The 19,244-nt window shown below is 31.7% G+C and overlaps 1 protein-coding gene across 1 annotated transcript; it reads right to left on the reverse strand.

The window, feature by feature from the left end:
• Nucleotides 1-228: 228 nt before the first annotated feature.
• On the reverse strand, nt 229-6,749 carry LOC132714858 (uncharacterized). The gene is made up of 3 exons (XM_060697776.1): nt 6,612-6,749; nt 3,211-3,513; nt 229-2,819 (listed from the first exon to the last, which is right to left on the reverse strand). The coding sequence occupies exons 2-3, from the start codon at nt 3,223-3,225 to the stop codon at nt 408-410; spliced, it is 2,427 nt and encodes an 808-aa protein (XP_060553759.1). The 5' UTR covers nt 3,226-3,513; nt 6,612-6,749; the 3' UTR covers nt 229-407.
• Between the last annotated feature and the right edge of the window lie 12,495 nt (nt 6,750-19,244).

Here is a 19,244-nt window from a genome sequence, read left to right on the forward strand (position 1 = left end):
GAAAACTATTTATTCTCAGCAAAGATATATTACTGCTGTTCTATGTAGTACGTAGTCACTGGGTCAACTTATTATCGTTTACCCGTCATAACATTAAATCCAACTATAAAATCATAGAGTAATACAATACCAACAATCACCGATAGGGATGTATGTATATTCTAAATAAGTCGATTCGACGATCATATACCATTCAATATACCAAAACTTAAAACAATAACACAGTCATACTAAAATTTATTTCATAATCATAAACAGTTTTCATAATTGTCACAAATGTGTCAAACGATATTTTTATTAGAGGATTGAAATAAAATTGTTATCTTATACAACAAGCAGTGACAATGCTTACATAATAAATAATTAAGCACTATGTCATGTAAGTATAAATTATACCACCATCGTTGTCATTGTCTTTCAATATTCCCTGGTTGCAAATCTAAGCCAATCATTCGTAAGATAGGACACAGAACCCAAGAAATTAAAGACATTTTAAGTTTTCCAGGTTTTCTGAAACGTTGAACCAACCATTCGTGCAGTTTCTCCTTCTTTTCTGACTCCGTTCGTAAGTTATTTACCGTGTCAGTCCAGTCAAGCACGTGGACTTGAGTCAACGGTCTAGCGTCTCGTGGACAAGTATCCATTTTAAGTATTAAAACGTTGTCTCTAGATATTTTCGATGCTCCAATAAGAGATAACAGAGTATATTCATATTCCAGCTGCATACATATCTCGTTTTTTAAATATTCGGCAGATAGAAGTATAACCAGCAATTTACTTTTGGTTATGTTTTCCTCAAATGCTATACGTCTGTGTTGGCCGAGCTTTATATTTTCACAATCACAAACTTTGTACCCTTTGGATTGTATTAGGTTATATTTAATTGTTTCTTCGGCGAAGCTTCTGTCATTTGGAAATTCATCATTGTAGGATAGATAAATGTCAAATTCAAACGGCTTAGTTGACAACAAATTCATATTACTTATAACATTTCTAACTTGTGTATGAAATATATGAAATAACAATTTATCAAGAATGCTAAGACAAAACACAAACAGCAAATAGTAGACTATAAAAAGACAGACATAGACTGCCAACTCTTTACGTTTCATTATATCGTATTGTTTTAAAGTTACATTCAACAAATGTTTGTCTTGAAAATAAAATGTATCAATGCATTTGTAAAATGTCTTCAAGGCGTAGCCCATATGTTCACACTGTAGATAATAATCAAGAAATTCTTTATTAAAAAGATCAACAAGCGGCGGTTCAAAAGAAAGTGTATAATGCATGGGAATGTTATTGATCCAGTACAAGATGTAATTTTGGTTCCAGTATAAGTCAGGAGAGACGCAAAATAACATTTGTAGTTTTATTACACACCATTGCTCCGTGATATCATTTATTTCCATTGAATAACCTGTTTTGAATTTTGATTTTGTGAAAACACCGCACTTGTTTTCATTTCGTTGCCAAAAGGAATCACTTTGAAATTCATAAATGGTACTAGTATCTCCTTTTTCCATAATCACAGTTATATTAGCCAGTTTTATCAATTCTCCTAAGGAAGCATGGATAATCAAATTACTGTCCTGTTCAATGAGATGAGTACATGCTATGGCTCCTACCGGTATAATCTCATTTTGTATGAGAAGTTTGTGCGGCCTGTAAAAAGGCGTATTTTCACAATTACTTAGATTGACACACATTTGTTTAACAAGTGTGTATGTTCCAAAGTCATAGCTATTCACATTCCTTATAATCAAGTAAAAATCTGGTGGTTTTCTCACTTGAACATATTTATATGCACTGATTTTAGAAACGGGTACATCGTTAAAAGTCCAAACATACACACTATTTCTATCCCAATTGATATCCTTAACAGATAATAATACATGTTCATTTGATGTGGTTTTCTTGATGTCACATTTTCTTAAATAGCTTTCTTCTGCTTTGTTAGATATTACTGTTGAACATGTATTTTGGATGCACTTTTCAAATGTATATAACAATGGATGTGAATAGTTGTTCATGCTAGTGAATCTATAATCAAACAAACTTTCATTTGAAAAATCTATCGTCTGTTGCCAACCGTATTCTCTGTACATAACGGAAATCTGTTGGTTCATTTTTATTATTCCTATTGAAAACATCAAAATAGTACATATTTTCAGTACAAAAATTAGAAAATAACAGCAGACTTTCCTTTTGCCATACTTTTTCAAAAATCTATGCCGTAGAACAATATACGATCGTAAGCTTAAATATGCTTCCTTAATTCTATGTTCTATTTGCTTACAGGCAGGTAATACAAAACTCAAGTGACAATATTGGTGGAAAACAGTGAATATTAACGCAATTATACTACGGTAACCAAACACATACTTTTTCGTTAGATAAGCTACGACAGAACATAGATCACAATAATCCAAAACTGATTGACTTTGATTTGATCCATAAATGTAAGGATGAGCACAACTGTCTCCAAAACATTCGACACAGCTGAGAATTATATATAAGGAAATGGATGTGAAATTAGGACCCTCGTAACCAAGGCACAAAGGCCAGTATACTGCTATTAGTACGATGTAAACTATTTGTCTAAATATATCAATCCAGCTCGTTGTATTAAACGTTCCATAATACGGCATTTCATGTACTTTAAATAATATGAACAAACATACAATAATATCCGGATTAAGGTCAAAAACAATATGAAGCCATAAAACTAAGATGCAAACAATTTTTCCAAATTCTAGTATACATTTCCCTGCTAAATTCTTCCAGAATTGCAGCCCAACTGCAAAGTGTAATGTACTCTGAAATATAACAGAAACTTATTTAGCGTTGAAATTACGTTGAAAAGTATGCCATCAATTTTCTAAAACAGTTATTATTATTATTATTTTGTTCAAAGTTACAATATTTAAAAAAAGAAACTCACACCAAACCTGTCATAGGAAAAATAGATTTTCGTATTCCTATTTTACTTTAAGGAAAGCATGTCTCAAATATTTGATAGAAATATGACAATGGTTTTATTCTTGAAATACATGTAGATTTTAAGAAAAGATTTATCACCGAATTTTTCAACAATCTGATTTGGTTTAGTAGTTTAAACACCAGGTTATGTTTCCAACAATGTAGTGACTGACATTCAAAAAAGAATACAGTTTCAGACAAACGTATTTTATAGTAAAATATATTTACCGGAAAGTGATGCATCCTAATCTTATAACGCTGTCAGGTAAAAATCAATGCTTCATTACACATCACAACATCAGGTGTCAAGTTCTGTGTGACAGCCGTAAAAAGTTGACTCGTACTTCACTTCAGTGTTGTTATATTTTTTGGTCCTTTGGGATCATAAAATCCAGCATTTTTAAGTGTTGAGAATTGGGTACCGCTAAAGCCGGTGCTAGGGTGCGTGGGGGATGTTGCACTTGTTATTTTGCTGTTTTAATTCTTCCGATGGATCACTCTTTTTCCAGATATTTCAACACATTTTATGACCTAAAATTAAAAGTTGAATGAACAATGATATTTTACTACTACAGAAAATCACATTCCAAACTTTCGAATGTTTCATTTCGGTCAGTCTTTAAGAAAGTTGGTAAAAAAATTTATTTTATATTTTCATTACATTCTTAGACATAGCTAAAATGGTCTTGAAACATGTTCAAATGTGTTAGTCACTTCATTCGTTTCTTTGTGGTCGAATTTCTGTTTTGTCTTAGATTTAACATTTTACAAAATGACGACTCTTCTGTGTATTGACCAAGTATGATATCATAACCGACATTTTATTTGTGTTTCAATAGTTTACTAGACTGATATTAATTGTTTTAAATTCCTAAAAAATGTCAACGAAAAAAATACTTGAATCGTCGTACATGATGTCAAATTGAATACATGAACATTATAGAAATGTAAAATATCAGCTACTCGACTCCCGTGAACCTTGTAATAAAAAATAATAGAGTAGATTGTTTAATTGAAATGTTTAGGTTACGAATTAAGTTTTACATCTGTGGGATAATTTTTGCAACATAAAGCGTGACTCTACTTTGCTAACATTTTTTTTGAATACTTTATCAAGCGACTTTACTTGTTTTAATTCATTGAAATTAATTTGAATTCACCCATTAAAACGGTTTCAGATTTTATGTTATAAACAACCAATATCATATTAGTGAATTATTAAAAAGAATGAAAACAAAAAATCAGTCGCCGAGCACTGTCAGAACTTGTAGCCTACATCTGGTCTAGCGAATCTGTGGGACCATACATTCAGTTTAAACCACAACAAAACTTTTCAAGGATGCTAGAAATATGTCAAATGCAAGTATAATATTTCTCACTACATGTCTTCTTTTTAGAAAGGAAAGGAAATACTTACTGTATACTTATAAATTATCGAATCATTGACTAGGCATATTGATTTTGTCCGAAAAGTCATTATGATAGAGAATAGAATCAACTACATAGAGTTCAAACTATTCTTGAAAACCTAAACACAGTGAATTCACTTACGTTACAAAAGAAGGTATGCGATAGTGTTACATTCGTCATTTTACTATGGTAACTATATAGAGGATATTTGTTTGTTTGTGTGTAAGATGAAATTTTATTTCATCGAGTGGGCTTTAAAAACAGTATTCTCACGAGTGGCGTAGCCACGAGTGAGAATACTGTTTTTAAAGTTCACGAGATGAAATAAAATTAAATCTTACACAACAAAAAAACAAACTTTCTTTTTATTTTATGCTTAAAAACAAGTTAAAACGAAATTTCCATAATATAAATGTAAATATTAAAATCTGTTTTCCCCATTGAGAGCCCCTTTTAGTCGGAATTTCTCATTAAAAACAAGAAGTCTTGAGCTGTAAAATAAGTCCGACAATCAACGTTAAATGACAGTGATATTATTTATTTTGTTAAAAAATATGAATGATCGCTTGTTTTAATAATAAAAACAAACAATTCTTGTAGGAGAAAAATTCCAACCATCCATCCATATTTCTGTAACTTACTGCGTATTTATATTAGACCTGGCTTTGTTAAATGTAAGCGGCAGCCATTTTTTAAAGTTGTGTATTTCACGGGAGGAAAATAATTGTGTTTTATTCAGAGGGATATCATTTGGATTTGTTAGTCATACACCTTTTTAAAAGAAAGAAAACATATTTGAGGATTGAAACAGACAAAAAATAAGTGTTGACAGATGTGAAAACATTCAGAAAAGGAGCTTGGAAAATGGAAAACTTGGAAGCTTGCTCGGAACGCTGGGTGGTTTAATTGTTCTACGAGGTGAGAGCTGTCATTGCTTTTCAATTTTTCATAAAGCGTACGGCAGTTATTGCTCGTAGGATACTTTAATGTGCCCAAATGTCATCAAGAGCAGTTTGCATGTGGAAGGAAGGTATTTGTCAGACTGTAAAAATGAAACAAAAAATTTAGAGATGAAATTTGGTGATTGGAATTTGAATGAATAGAAGTAAGTTTTCTTCTTTTTATTACTTTTGACGTTTAAGTTGATTATCAATTTCAGCTTTGCGTTTTCTTTAAACAGCCTGATATTGTCAGAAGTGTCAGCAAAAATAAAATTGAGGTACCACATGGGGAAAATCTTAAAAAAGTAGTTTCGTCATTGAAAAAAGTGAAATTATATTTTGATAATTTTCACTGTGAAATTATCAAATATAATTTTCACGGATAAATCAGTAATCCACTGAAAAGCATAAAATAAAGTATGTTATCATGATATGCTACCTATAATGATGTCATAGTCATGTAGTACATTATAGTCATGTAGTAGTGATATTTAAATAAGGGAGATAAATGTCTGGCGCATGCACTCTATGGTAATATATACTGCGGAGTAACCCTTCTAGTAAAATCTAGTAATTGTATAAATAATGGTCAAACAATGGTTGTTTTATTGTCTTTTAATTTTTGTTTTATATGTATTTCAGACCAAAATAATGTTGTGTATATAAGGAAGTCCCAATTTTTTTTTATTTACATAATTTAGATTTCAAAATGTTATTTAAAAGATTCCTAATTCTAAAGCGATTCTGTAATTAATTAAGCTTTTAAAACAGTACTTTTATGCATTAATTTGCAAATAGGTATTCATTCTACCACTTAGTACTCCGGACGAGTGTAAACTGTGTTTAATGGTAAGTTAACTTACTACATGTTAAATGAGTACTGCGATAACTTTTTTAAAATATGTAGAATAGTTTTGATTATGTCAAGCCGAAACCGTGAATAAAGTTATATAGTCAAAGAGTAATTATTGAAAAGTCAATTGATTTTTACATTCAGTATGCATTATCTTTGAAATTTAGCATTCCGTAAGGTTTATGATGAAACATTTACCCCATGGTAAGTTTGTTATATTTAATTTAACAGAGTGTAATTTCAGTACATTTCGCAAACGTAAATAGGCACCATTTCAATTGCCGGTAGTGTATATGCTATAGAGATAATCGCGTCATACATTAAAATGGTCCTGCCATATACAAACAAACATTAGTCAGTGCACTAAAAGTAAACAAATACAAAAGATTCGTGATAGTAAGAGAGAGCACAGAGCAATATGTTACCTGACTTTGTTAAAACCATTTATGTTGTTCCAATATATTCATTTCTATTATCTAAAACTCCAAAAAGATGAAAACACAGGTTTAAAAATCTATTTTTGTGTTATGCGTTATCTAAAGTATGCCAGTATACTGCTCAACATAAACTACGATGTAACACTGGTAACATGACAGCCGTGTGTAAAATAATTATTTACTGCTTTTGCAAGCATAGTAAAACAAAACATAAAAGATAAAACATCGGACAGAAAAAATATATATATAAAATACCCGCAGGTGTAACTAGATAAGTTGATGCGTAAGTAATTACAAAACTGGGTACTTTAAAGAACATATATATTAATTTAAATGTATTCGTAAAAACATTGTTTTTAATTGTTTGTTTGTTTCATTTTACGCCTTTTTCAACAGTATTTCAGTCATATAGGCGGGTAGTTTCCTCACCATCGTTCCTGGAGAGTTACACCAGTACTAGACTACCTTCCTCCGCGCTAAACTACCAAAGCACCTCCCGGATCGAACCCACGCCAGAGAGGTAACTGTAAAAACATTGTTATGAGACTTTAAAAAATAATTCGTTGCATTTAAAAGTATAACTAAGGTCCATATTGAGAGGCAAACATGATATTAAACTCCTCAAAACTTTGAATTTATACATTGTTTTAAGCTGTGGAAAGAAAATGCTGATTTTCGGATATAGGCTGTTTCTTTTCGTCGTATCTTCGTGTAAATTTTCGGGCTTATCAGCATCTCTTACCTAGTGTTTGTTGGCGACATGATATCTGTGTGAGGCATCACTTAAAATATATATACTACATTTTTTTACATCATTAGAAGTGAATTTTTAGTAAAGATTAAATGTGTGAGACCAATTACTTATTTCGTAACGCTCATTGCACATATCTTTTATTTTTTTAAAGTAGACACAAAGCAAAGTTTTCGTTTTTTCATTCTTTATTCTTTAAATGTTCTCAAAACAAATACAGAAGGTAGTCACAGTAACAAAACTTCTCTCCTTATAAGAAATAAATTCATGGTTTCCGAACTTGACCCACGAGGGTCAGGTAAGAGAGTTTCTATTTCACAATAGTGTCACAGTGAACTCTGGAAACATTAACGAATATCTGAAATGAATGACTTAGACTTGTTTCGATCATACAATATCCACAATATCTGATATTGTAACTTCCAGGGTTTGTTCAAGTCACATGACTTGTTTTAAACCTACCCTGTAGTTTTGACGGCGTCTAAATTTCATTCAACATAATAAAGATGTATTTCCGCTATAAACCCAAATATATAGAATGTATAAAGAAATTTTTGTTGGGACTTCAAAACAAATGTCCTTTTATCGTGTAAAAAATATCATTTTAATATTTTTGACATTAATTTGCCTAAGTATCCCTTTAAAGCGCCTAACAACATAAATAATAAATAATAATTGCTCTGGCACATACGCACGCACGCAAGCACGCACGCGCGCGCACGTACACACATCACACACAACAAAGAAACGGAGGCCAAACACCCATATATAAAAAGAGAACAAAGTTTAACGCGACGTATGCACAATTAGAAAGATAATCTAAATTGGCTTTGTCATCTTTAAGTGTTGGGTACTTACAATGTAACCACGGATAGTTATATATTTCAAAGAATTTTTGTTCGATCAAACGGTTTATCATTATTATAATGGGTTTGCTGAAAAATAACTTTATCAAAATGACTCTGCACAATCAAACAGAAAATATATCACAGTAAGTTTTTTTTACATTCTAAATGATTGAATTACAATCAATGGACCATCATGAGAAAGTATTTTATCGATGGCACACAGTTTGTAACAATCTTTAATGTACATGTATTAACTTCCAGTACATCGTTTATAAACAACAGCAACAATTATCAAGCATTAAACACCGCAAATATTAACAAACATATACTGGTTAATGTGCTATAATTTCGAATAGGATAAGAAAATATAGAATAACACACATTTAGATTTAAACTATTTACTGAGTTTGGGATCGTTATCCCTTATGTACAGACTCGATCAAACCGAGTCTGCAATTTGCACGTAATTGTGTTGTGATTAATGCTTCCGAGGGATCACTTTGTTTCCAGATTTTTAGATTTCTTTTGGCAGTATTTTGTCCAATGGCTGAATAAAACATTTAATACAATGTATTCCGGATAATCATAAATAATATACATTTACTATAAGATTACAAAAATGTCTAAAGCCCACAAGGCTGATTACATTCCGAGCAGTCGGAAGAGTATTTTCTTTTATCAAAAATCGTGACTTAAGCTCGGAAGTAAAGTATATTTAATAAGATATAATCCATTAAAATTATATTTTGAAAAAGAGACAATATGCAGATCAGTTAACATATCTTTTGATTTAATAACTGATTGATACATAAATATCTGGCAACAAAGTGATTCCCCGGAAGCATTAAAAACACAAAAATTACATGAAAATAGCAGACTAATGTACGTGATAGATAATGAAAAGTGCAACATCCCTCATGACCCCCTAGTACCGGCTTGAACGGAACTCAAATGTCATTCACCACATGGTTGAATTCACTCCGGACAATCAGAAGAGAAATCAAATAACAGGAATTTATTGACATTACTGAATAACAATGACTATAAGCACTTGTCTCTGAAACGATGTAAACAGTCACATTTTGAATTCAGCCAAGGTGTCTAATTTCCATGATGCACTTTTTTCTTAAATACAGTTGAAAATAAAAATTAGGAAAGCATAACAAAGGCAGAAAATCATTAGGACTTTATCTTTTCAAGACACTCGTGACTTCTTAGGGAGAAAACTAGGACAACTTATGTCATTATAAGATGACATGATTATCTCTCTTCTAATATAAAAACATGAATACATTTTAATGTCAATGTTAAACAAAAAATATACTTTATACGTTTATGTGCAACATAAATATTGTGACGATAAATTGCCCACTTATCATATAAATATGTTACATGTTGATAAGCTGATTTTGTTCAGCCCTTACTTTGTTCAATGAGCCAATGTCGGATGTAAAAAATAAGATCATCTTTAAAGTTATGAACGTACTCACATTTTTGGGATGATAGATTTAAGTGTTTTAGGCCTAAACAGAAACTATTTAATTTCTTTGTTTAACAAAATAATATTTATATTCAGTCGCATATAGTATTGGTAATAAAAGAGATATTTTGAAGCCTTTGTCACATATAGGCTTGGTTGCAGCAATTCCACTTGCTAGAAAATTGAAATAATCGAAGACTCTAATGACGTCAATATGTTCACATAAACTTCGTTGTTTTAAATTATTTATTTTGGAACGAGCGTTTTATATTTATTTTGGAACGAGTCATTTTACTATTTGGAAAAGAAAATTGTTATGACAAAATAAAATTAAGTCGAACGATGGTTAAAATAACCTGCTTTCAACTTATTTTTATAAAAATCATTTCAATTATTATCGTGGTAAGTAATGATGATGACTATCATAGCGATGATGATGATGATGATGATGATGAATATGACGCAGATAATTGACACAAAACATCAATTCATCTACACAAATATAACAGCTTATTAAATACAGTACCGTTTCTTCGAACGGTGAATGGAGTGAAGCATTCCACCGGTGCGGTGCACAAGTACATGTAAGTAAACTTTATCTCTAAAATGTACTTACTATCAAAGTAACTTTCAAAATGAAAAGACACGAGGACAAAACTGTGAAGTAAAACAAAAATAATGCATATCAATGATAGTAGATACTTTTAATGACAGAAAAATGTACATGCTTGAAAAAAGTTAGAAAATAGGTATACATATTTGATAAAACTTAAAAATGTCTAAGAAACTTCAAACATTTTAGCCTTAACTTTTCTCAAGTAGTGCTATTAACTTGACCGATCGACTCGAAATTCTTTGTATTTATTGCTGATAACCACTGCTTGATCAAATCTGAGTTCGCTTTATTATAACTAGAAGGTAATTAATAAGTTTATATTTCATCGTTCTTTATATTTAAACTTATTTTATTATTGTTATATTTTTAATATTTTTGAAACTCTCATGTATCTTAGATCTAAACTCTAAATCCGTAAAGGAGCCATTAATACTTCATGATAAATATAATGATATTTTTAAAAGATTTTAATAGTTAAATGCCAGATCTTTAGTGTCAAACGTTGTATTTCAATATTACGTCATATGTTGCCTATTTTTCTACAGAGTTAATAAAGCTTTTGCCAAAATGAAGAAGATATTATATAATTACTTTATTATACAATAAAATATCATCTTCATTTGGCAAAAAACTTTATTAACTCTGTAGAAATATAGGCAACGTAAGACGTAAAATATAAATGTATATTATTTATTCTCAAATTGGCTCGATTATTTAGCCAATTTGAGAATAAATTATACCACATATTATGAGATTTAAATATTTTTACAGTTGAAGAAAAGCATATCCAGCTATGAAATGTGCACACATAGTAATCCTGCAGCTTTGCTTTATTGCTGTACCATGTGCCAAACTGTCTCGTAAGCAGCTAGAGCAACGTCTACAGGCAATGCAGACACTGATATTTCAGGTAAAAATGTACCTGGTATAACTTAGTAAATTTAATACTTAAATATTTATGTCAAGAGAAGCATTTAATAAATATCTCTTATTTTACATAAAATACCTTGTAAGTATTTATTTAATGGTTTTAATGCCCTTAATTCAATTACCTTATTATATCGTCTGCATTACTTTAAGCCCTTACATGTTATATGAATATTTGGATAAATACATGGATAGATACATCTTTTGCAATAATAGCTCTATTTGCAATCGTTATAATTTTTGAGCATTAGTATTTCATATGGAACCAAAATACTACTTTGCTTACATTTTGCATGTGTGACATTTCTAAAGAATGAAAAAATATTGATTCTGAGGCTTAATGTGTCTTTAAACAAATCGTTTGAATAAAATAACAAATGCTGTGTGGCGTTTGTTTGTTTTCGTTCTTCTGAAAAGATCTCCAAAATTTCTTCTTTGGTTAATGTTCATGTTTACAAAAATTGAACTTATACTTTGCATTTATTTTAGTTTAAACATATGCATCTAAACTCAAATGCGAATCAAATTCTTGCAACGTAGTTAAAATCACTTTCGAGTCTGCTTCCTTGAACTAACCAGTACTGGTATCAAATGAAAAATATATGGTCAGGACCCAAGAAGGGCTCAAACACATGATCCCTGGGTTGAGAGGCAGACATTTTAACCCCTGGGTCATCACTTACTTCCCGCCAGTAAGAAGACGCACATAAACCGAATCGTTTCATTTAGTAGACTTTGCAATATTAATGCTGTCAAAAGATCTGTTCTCGAGGGCATGAGTCTGTAAAGAATAGTTTGAGTGCTCTGTAAAAGTTGTCGTTGAAAATATACCCCTTACTTAACATTTTCATACTAGAACAACTGAAGACTACCATTTTGATAAATATAGATATGAACTTTATTCGAAGAAACCGTCAAGTCAATAATTTTTCTTTTTTACTGTTTTGCTTTAGAATTGGGGAATTTTCATAACACGTTGATGCTTTTGGATGTTAAATTTTAAACTCTATAACTTAGAACAAATAATGAAAGGAGGGATAAACAAAAATACCGAAGGTATACAGAAAAATGAAGGAATGATAAATAATATTGAATCAAAAATAAACGGGCTTTCCGATTTGCTTCACGAAACCCTATCAATTCTAAAGAATACTAATGTACCGACTACGAAATCGAAAGATGTGAATATCTCGGATCTAAATAAGAATTCAAAGACACACATCACTCAGTCAGATATCAAAAGATTGCAGAATGCATTTAAGGAACTTAAAATGCATTCATTGTTTTTGCAAGTTAACACCTTTAATCGGTTGGAAACATTCATTGAAAAGCAAAACTTATTCATGAAGAATATATCTTTATATTTCGAAAAGTGTGAGTCCAAAACAAAATCGTACCTTTGTGAAAATTTGGAAAAGCTCATAGACACTTTGAATCCTCGCGCAAAAGATTATGATGAAAGTGCAAATAAAACAACGTCAGCAGAGTATAATCAAATTCTGATAAAGGCTGAAACAATATATAAAGAAGTAATCAAAGGTCATTCTATGATATTAGATGGTTTGTCAGCTATTACATCTCGCAAAACGGATTCGGAGGATACAATTTCAGCCAGCTGTTTCAAAGTTGTTTATGAAAAAGAATTTGAAATAGCAAATGATCACGATAATAATAGTTGTTTCAATATCAATGCACAACCAGGCAAAAGAGTAACCTTCCATTGTGGCAATAAGAATATTCGTATTGCAGACGCAATAGTTACGGAAATTGCGGTCGAAGATCGCGTTGAAGTCAGATATAACAACCACTGGGGCACAGTATGCTCGGTTTGCTTTGACGAGGTTGAGTCGAACGTAGCATGCGGACCAGCTGGATTTGCAAGGGGCGTTGAAGGATATAATGTCCCAAAAGGATCTGGTCCAGTTTGGCTTTCGTGTCTTTATTGCAAAGGTCAAGAACTTGATTTATTTGATTGTCATAGGATATATGGTATTGGTGGAGATAATTGTAATCATTCCCAGGACGATGCAGTTAGATGTTTTTGGTTGGCATGATATTTTTTTAAAAAGGTGCTGTATATCTAATGGCATTTCAGTATACACACGAGTATATTGGACAAACTCGAAATTAATAACCGTAAATGACCCATGGTTCCGCTATCAATTCTGTTTCAAGCGGAATTGTTTTTTAATTATACTAAATTTAATTTCTTCACATAATCATTTAAACAAACCATTAACGTTTGTACAATTTTATGACAGTTTTTGTTTTGTTTAAATTTCCATGTGTTTTCATGATACTGCTTTTTCAGTGTCAAGTAACCAAAACGTAATTGTTCTTTACAATTATGCTATTAATTTGTTCGTAAATTTGTGTGGGGTTAGAAAATAAAATTTGCACGCATTAAGAACATGAATACACATTCGGCAAAAATATATAAACATGTATAGATCTCTGTCAACTCTAGCTATCATATATGAAATACATTAGTCGATAAATAAAAGTTCTGCAAATACAAGTGTAAAATTATGAAATATTTTATATTATATTTAAGGCAACTGTGACCTTGCCAAATAAGGAAACCACCCAACGTATCAACCTACAAAATGTGAAAAACAATGATCAGGTTATAATGTCTACATGAGCAAAACTAAAACTTAAGAAATATCTTTTGTTAGCGGTGGAAACTTTAAAATTGAAACTAGTAGCCCTTACCAGAATATCGACTTAAGTATCTGCCTAATGAATATGGAAGACATTGATCAAAAATGAAGGTTGCAGTAGCAAAGTTAATAAAAAAATATTTTTTAAGCACATGCAATCTTGACCTTGACCAAAGTGTCCCCAGATGTAATCAAAAGTAGAATGGCTTAAACCGCTCCTTACGTATCGTCACCTATCTACAAAGATGAACGATGTCCGTCAATAAAGGCTATTTATTAAAAGTGTAAATAAATCTATTTTAAGCACTGGAGAGAATTATTTTGAATGTTTGTAACCTCTTTCTGACTAGGATGTGACTAGTATTCTAAATGGCCGTGTTTATCATATTCTATATACATGGCTGGATTTGAATATAACTTAGCATAAATGTTTACCGCGTTTAGTTGACTTGGCCCGCGCAAAATGAAGGTCAATATTAAGGTCACAAGAGATCAAAAGTTAAATAGAAAAATTAAAATTTGTTTGTTGGCACTGTATCTTGCTTATGCTTTGAAGTATTATGCTTAGTGGTCGGTAGATATTCATTGAGCCCGCTTGCGTTGAGCCGACCTAGTTGTAAAAATGGCTTTTTGTTGTTTGGGTGCGCCTGCGTTCGAACATGCATCTGAACTTGTCTATGCCATAACTTCTTTGTGCATGTAAAATTTTCAAATAACATGAATTGAGTTTTTAAGGCACAAATATTCGTCATGAGAGTGTGATGCATATTAACCAGGTCACTTAGTCATAGGTCATGGTCACCTTAGATGATACAATGCCAATATATTGCCTTGGGTATAAGCAGAAGTGTTGCAAACAATATATTAAGATCACTTATGTATACTGTAAACGAGTTATGTACATCTTAAGCTTATAGGTTTAGGTTTGAATAAAGACCAGCGAGCTCGACATTCTGCCATTGGGTATGCCTTGTTTTAGACATAGCAGTTGCTTGTATTATTTGTGTATTATTTTAAACGAACTACGTATTATATTGTAAATGAATGGAATTGACTATGTTTGGGAAGCCCAAGAAGTAGAAAATTAAAATAAAAAAGAAATGTTTGTTCAGATCTGTTTTAAGGTTAAAATACCAATAACTACACATTTGGAGACAAAACGTAAGAAATTTATAACTGAACTCATTTTATACTTATGCTAAGCAGGTCTTTTGGGAAGAAACTGATATTGATTGTATAACTATTAGTACATTTCGTAGTGAAGTTGTTCTACTTACAACCTCGTTATTGAAATTGGTAGACATTTAAATATGCATTGTTGGGCTCCTTGCCGCTGGTTCTTGTTACTGGGTCTTGTGGGTGTTGCGTTCATTGAACGCCACCTTTCCTTGTTGATCTTTTTTATCATACTTTTAAAAATTGTACATATACTGAAAAATGAAACTAATTTTGTAATTACATATCCTTTGTACATCAGAGAAGTTTAATATTCCATCAAAATATTAAAGTAAGCATTCTTTGTATATATTTTATATGTTGATTTCTACTAAAAACGTAGATGTAATAAAAAAGATTGCAATGTATGTTTACCAAAGTCAGTCAAAAATTAAACTAATCACAACTGTAAGCAAATTACTTTCATCAGTATTAGAACTTTATTGTATACATGTATGTTTGACATTATTTAAATCTTCCTGTCAACACTTACATGTTATTGTTATATGCTGCAAAATGTTGTATATGGGACGGAAGCCTTAGAACGAAATAAACTTTGAAACATTTGACAACTTTTTTAATTTAAAAGCACCTTTCCAAGATATTTTCCTGCCATATTTTAAAGGAACATCAATCAATTTAAAGAAACATTGGTTAGTAAATGGAGGTTGAATTAGCAAAGAAATTATAAATTACCCAATTTCCTTAAGCACATGTGACCTTTATCTTGACCAAAGTTTCTCTGAGCTCAACCTTAATGTATCTTTATGTTCGTACCATATATGAAGATGTCGATAAAAACATGAAGGATGTAAATCCAAAAACGTTAAAAACTATTTTAATACTGATCACCCTAATAGAGAGAAAGTTCCAAAATATATTTTACGTAAGAGGACAACGCAAAGTATCTACCTCCAAAATATAGAAGATTTCTGTAGATAAATGAATTTGCTCGGGGAAACTGTAGAAAAGTGCAGCGTAGCTACGGAAGAATACGGAGGGACGGACTTATCTCCGAATTTTCCAGTCGAGCATAAAAATAGATATTGTATCTCAGATTCCTCTATTTCGCTTCTGGTGTATGTCTATACGAGAAAAGTGCAGCGTAGCTACGGAAGAATACGGAGGGACGGACTTATCTCCGAATTTTCCAGTGGAGCATAAAAATAGATATTGTATCTCAGATTTCTCTATTTCGCTTCTGCTGTATGTCTTTACGAGGGTTTTTCAAAAAATAACATGACTTGGGCTCTACTATTCAGTCTTTTAATAAACATGAACAATTTTCTGGAGACAAATATTGAAATATGTCCTTTATGACCAGTGAAACAATCAATAAAGTATGTTTACAAAGAATAATTCTGTGATAAAAAAAACCCCAAAAAACAAATGGCAAAGGGTACGTAGCCCGGCGCACACTATCAATGAATTGAATAACGTACGTCATCACGTCGGAAAGTAAATACAATATGTAAAACGCGATTTCTTCTTAAAATATTCGCTTTAGAAAAAAAAGATAACTAGTTAGATAAAATCAAGTACCGTTTTAAACATATGCATCAATTTCAAATGTTGGTAAAACTGAATGAATAAACCCGATGCAGACATCATTTTATTTTCATCAAATATGACGGACAGATCGCTATCTGTTTACAGTCGATACCTTTTTTAAATTAGCGCTTTTTAAATTTAGGTCATTAATTTCTCGTCAATTTTATATTCTTTCTTCATCACCTTTTCTAGTTTGTGATCTCGTATATTTTTATATATTAATGCTATGACCTCTGCCATTAAAATAAATTATTTAGCCGTTTCATGTCTGAATGACTATCTCGTTAATGTAATAAAACGTGTTGATGGAGCATATGGCAAAAATAGAGGTCAATTTATGAAGAACCTATAAGTACAACCAAGCCTCAAAAACTGTTTTTTTCTACATGAGCATTTCGATGTTTTACTTATTTCACCTTTTGTAACCATGACAACTGTTAGAATTTCACTTGGCGGGGATTCATTTTATTTACACTGTCTCGTTTATAGGAACATGGTGGGGCTCAGAGTGAGGTTTGGTGCACCATTAACCGGTTTAAACTCCCCAGCAGTATTTATGCTGCTGACCGTTCCAAGGCGGCGCCCCTCCGTGTTCCTCAGATGTTTGTCTATGTTGTTTTATACTGTTTCGGTGAAACTTTTGTGTCTCTTGTTGTTGTCTAGTCTACGGTAAGTATCTTCCCCTTTGCCCCTAGTTTTTATTTATTCTCCCCGGGTCTCATGTCCTATTCCCCTGTGACTTTTGACTTTATGGGCCTACTATCCAATCATTTATTTGTTTTCTTTTAGCTCCTTATCAGTTTCTAATTATTTATTCTTAGGTAGTGGTTTGCCTGGCCGTACTCTGCCTTTTACCCTTCCCTGTTTTTGTTTGGGATCCCTCTGGGCTCCTTGCCACTGGCTCTTGTTACTGGGTCGGGTGGGGCTGCGTTCATTGAACGCCGCCTGTCCTTGATGATCTTGTTTAACATATTTGATGCGCTGCGCCGATGCGCGTTACCATAGTTATTCAATATCAAAGATAACACGCGTTTAGCAATAATTATAAAAATCATGCTCAATTTTAAGACAATATTCAACCATTGCGATATTAGAAAATATTTTTAATTTAATGCAATATGAAGACGCACTACAACTCTTAACGTTAAGAATTATCAGTAACTTTCTAAAATGTGGTTCATGTGAAATGTCCTTTTTATCTTATGATATATCAAATGTACTGTTATTATTTAGTTTTCAATTTTTAAACTCTCTGAAACGTATTAGTCATAAACGACCAGTACGCATCGTGCACTTTCAGTAACCTTTAATTTGTTCAAGTCAGAACAACTCCTACTGTTTTTGTTTTTTTTGTGCGGCCCTAACAATAATAAAATCTACTTCAACTACATGTTGTGACAAATACTTCATTTCTTTTTACAGTTTTGAGGTTAAACCTTCAAATTATCGCTGAAATATTTCACATCCATATGAAGGCTCTCAGATACAAGTTGAAGTTCAAACAAAAAATCTTAAAATAATAAATTAAATACTGCAGTAATTCTTTTTTAAGGATGAACACATCTGCTTATGTTTATAAGTCTTGAATATCTAAAGTTCTGAGTTCTGCTTACGCTAGTGGGGCTTTGTTGATGGCTTGCATTTACCACTTTCGTGTAAGAATAGTATATTTCAAACCAAATTATATGTTAATTTTATCCAGCTGCGCGCTCTTTAAAGTGTCATTTCTCCATTAGGACAAAGTGTGACTACTCACATTTCACTGCAGGTTAATTGTGTTATCAAATCAGAGAATATTTAAACACACAAATTGAGACTGGTCATTTTTGCTTGCAATTCCTGCCTAACATACACTTTCATTGGATAAATATCTGTTTTATTATTGAAAAAAAAATACAACAAAAGACCATTAATTAAAAAAGGAGTATAACCATGCTTATATTTAAATTGCTAAAATGCTGTATGACGATGCTTTTATTTTATTCGCATTCCCACGAAAAAGTTTCTCCAGTAGGTTCCTATTTACAATGCTTAGGTCGCAAACAATGAACTGCTCATACCATTGTAATTGTTGTTAAACAGGATCTTTCTGGGCGGCATATTTTCCGAATTTATTTTCCAATTATCGCATCAAGATTTAACCATTGATAACCTTGTCTAGGCCACTTTATAAGATGACCTATGGTGCAGAACCTTTCATCTTTATTCACTTAAAACATATTAACAAATGATTTAAAAACGTTTCAGTGTGTTTTTGTTGTTGTTGTCGCATTGGATGAAGTAACCTTTTGAATTCTCTCACACAATTTTCAAGACATTACTTTTGGTGGTCTATGATCAGACTAAACCCTGTTTCATCTAGGTTAAATATCAGACGATATTTTGTATTTTAAGCATTATCAGTCAATACTTTCTCGAGGTTTGATAACTTCTTGTGTAAGTGCAGAGGCACATTTAGACGGTAAAGCTATTTGTTTAATTACTTTCAGACGATTGTCCAAAAAAACGTATTAAGATTTTAAGCTCAATGAATTTCCTTGTTTCATTTTCCAAGTTTAATTTTCATCGCT

The sequence above is a fragment of the Ruditapes philippinarum genome, unplaced genomic scaffold, assembly GCF_026571515.1.
Source record: "Ruditapes philippinarum isolate M1 unplaced genomic scaffold, ASM2657151v2 ctg1368_1_1_1_1, whole genome shotgun sequence".
Classification (NCBI taxonomy): domain Eukaryota; kingdom Metazoa; phylum Mollusca; class Bivalvia; order Venerida; family Veneridae; genus Ruditapes; species Ruditapes philippinarum.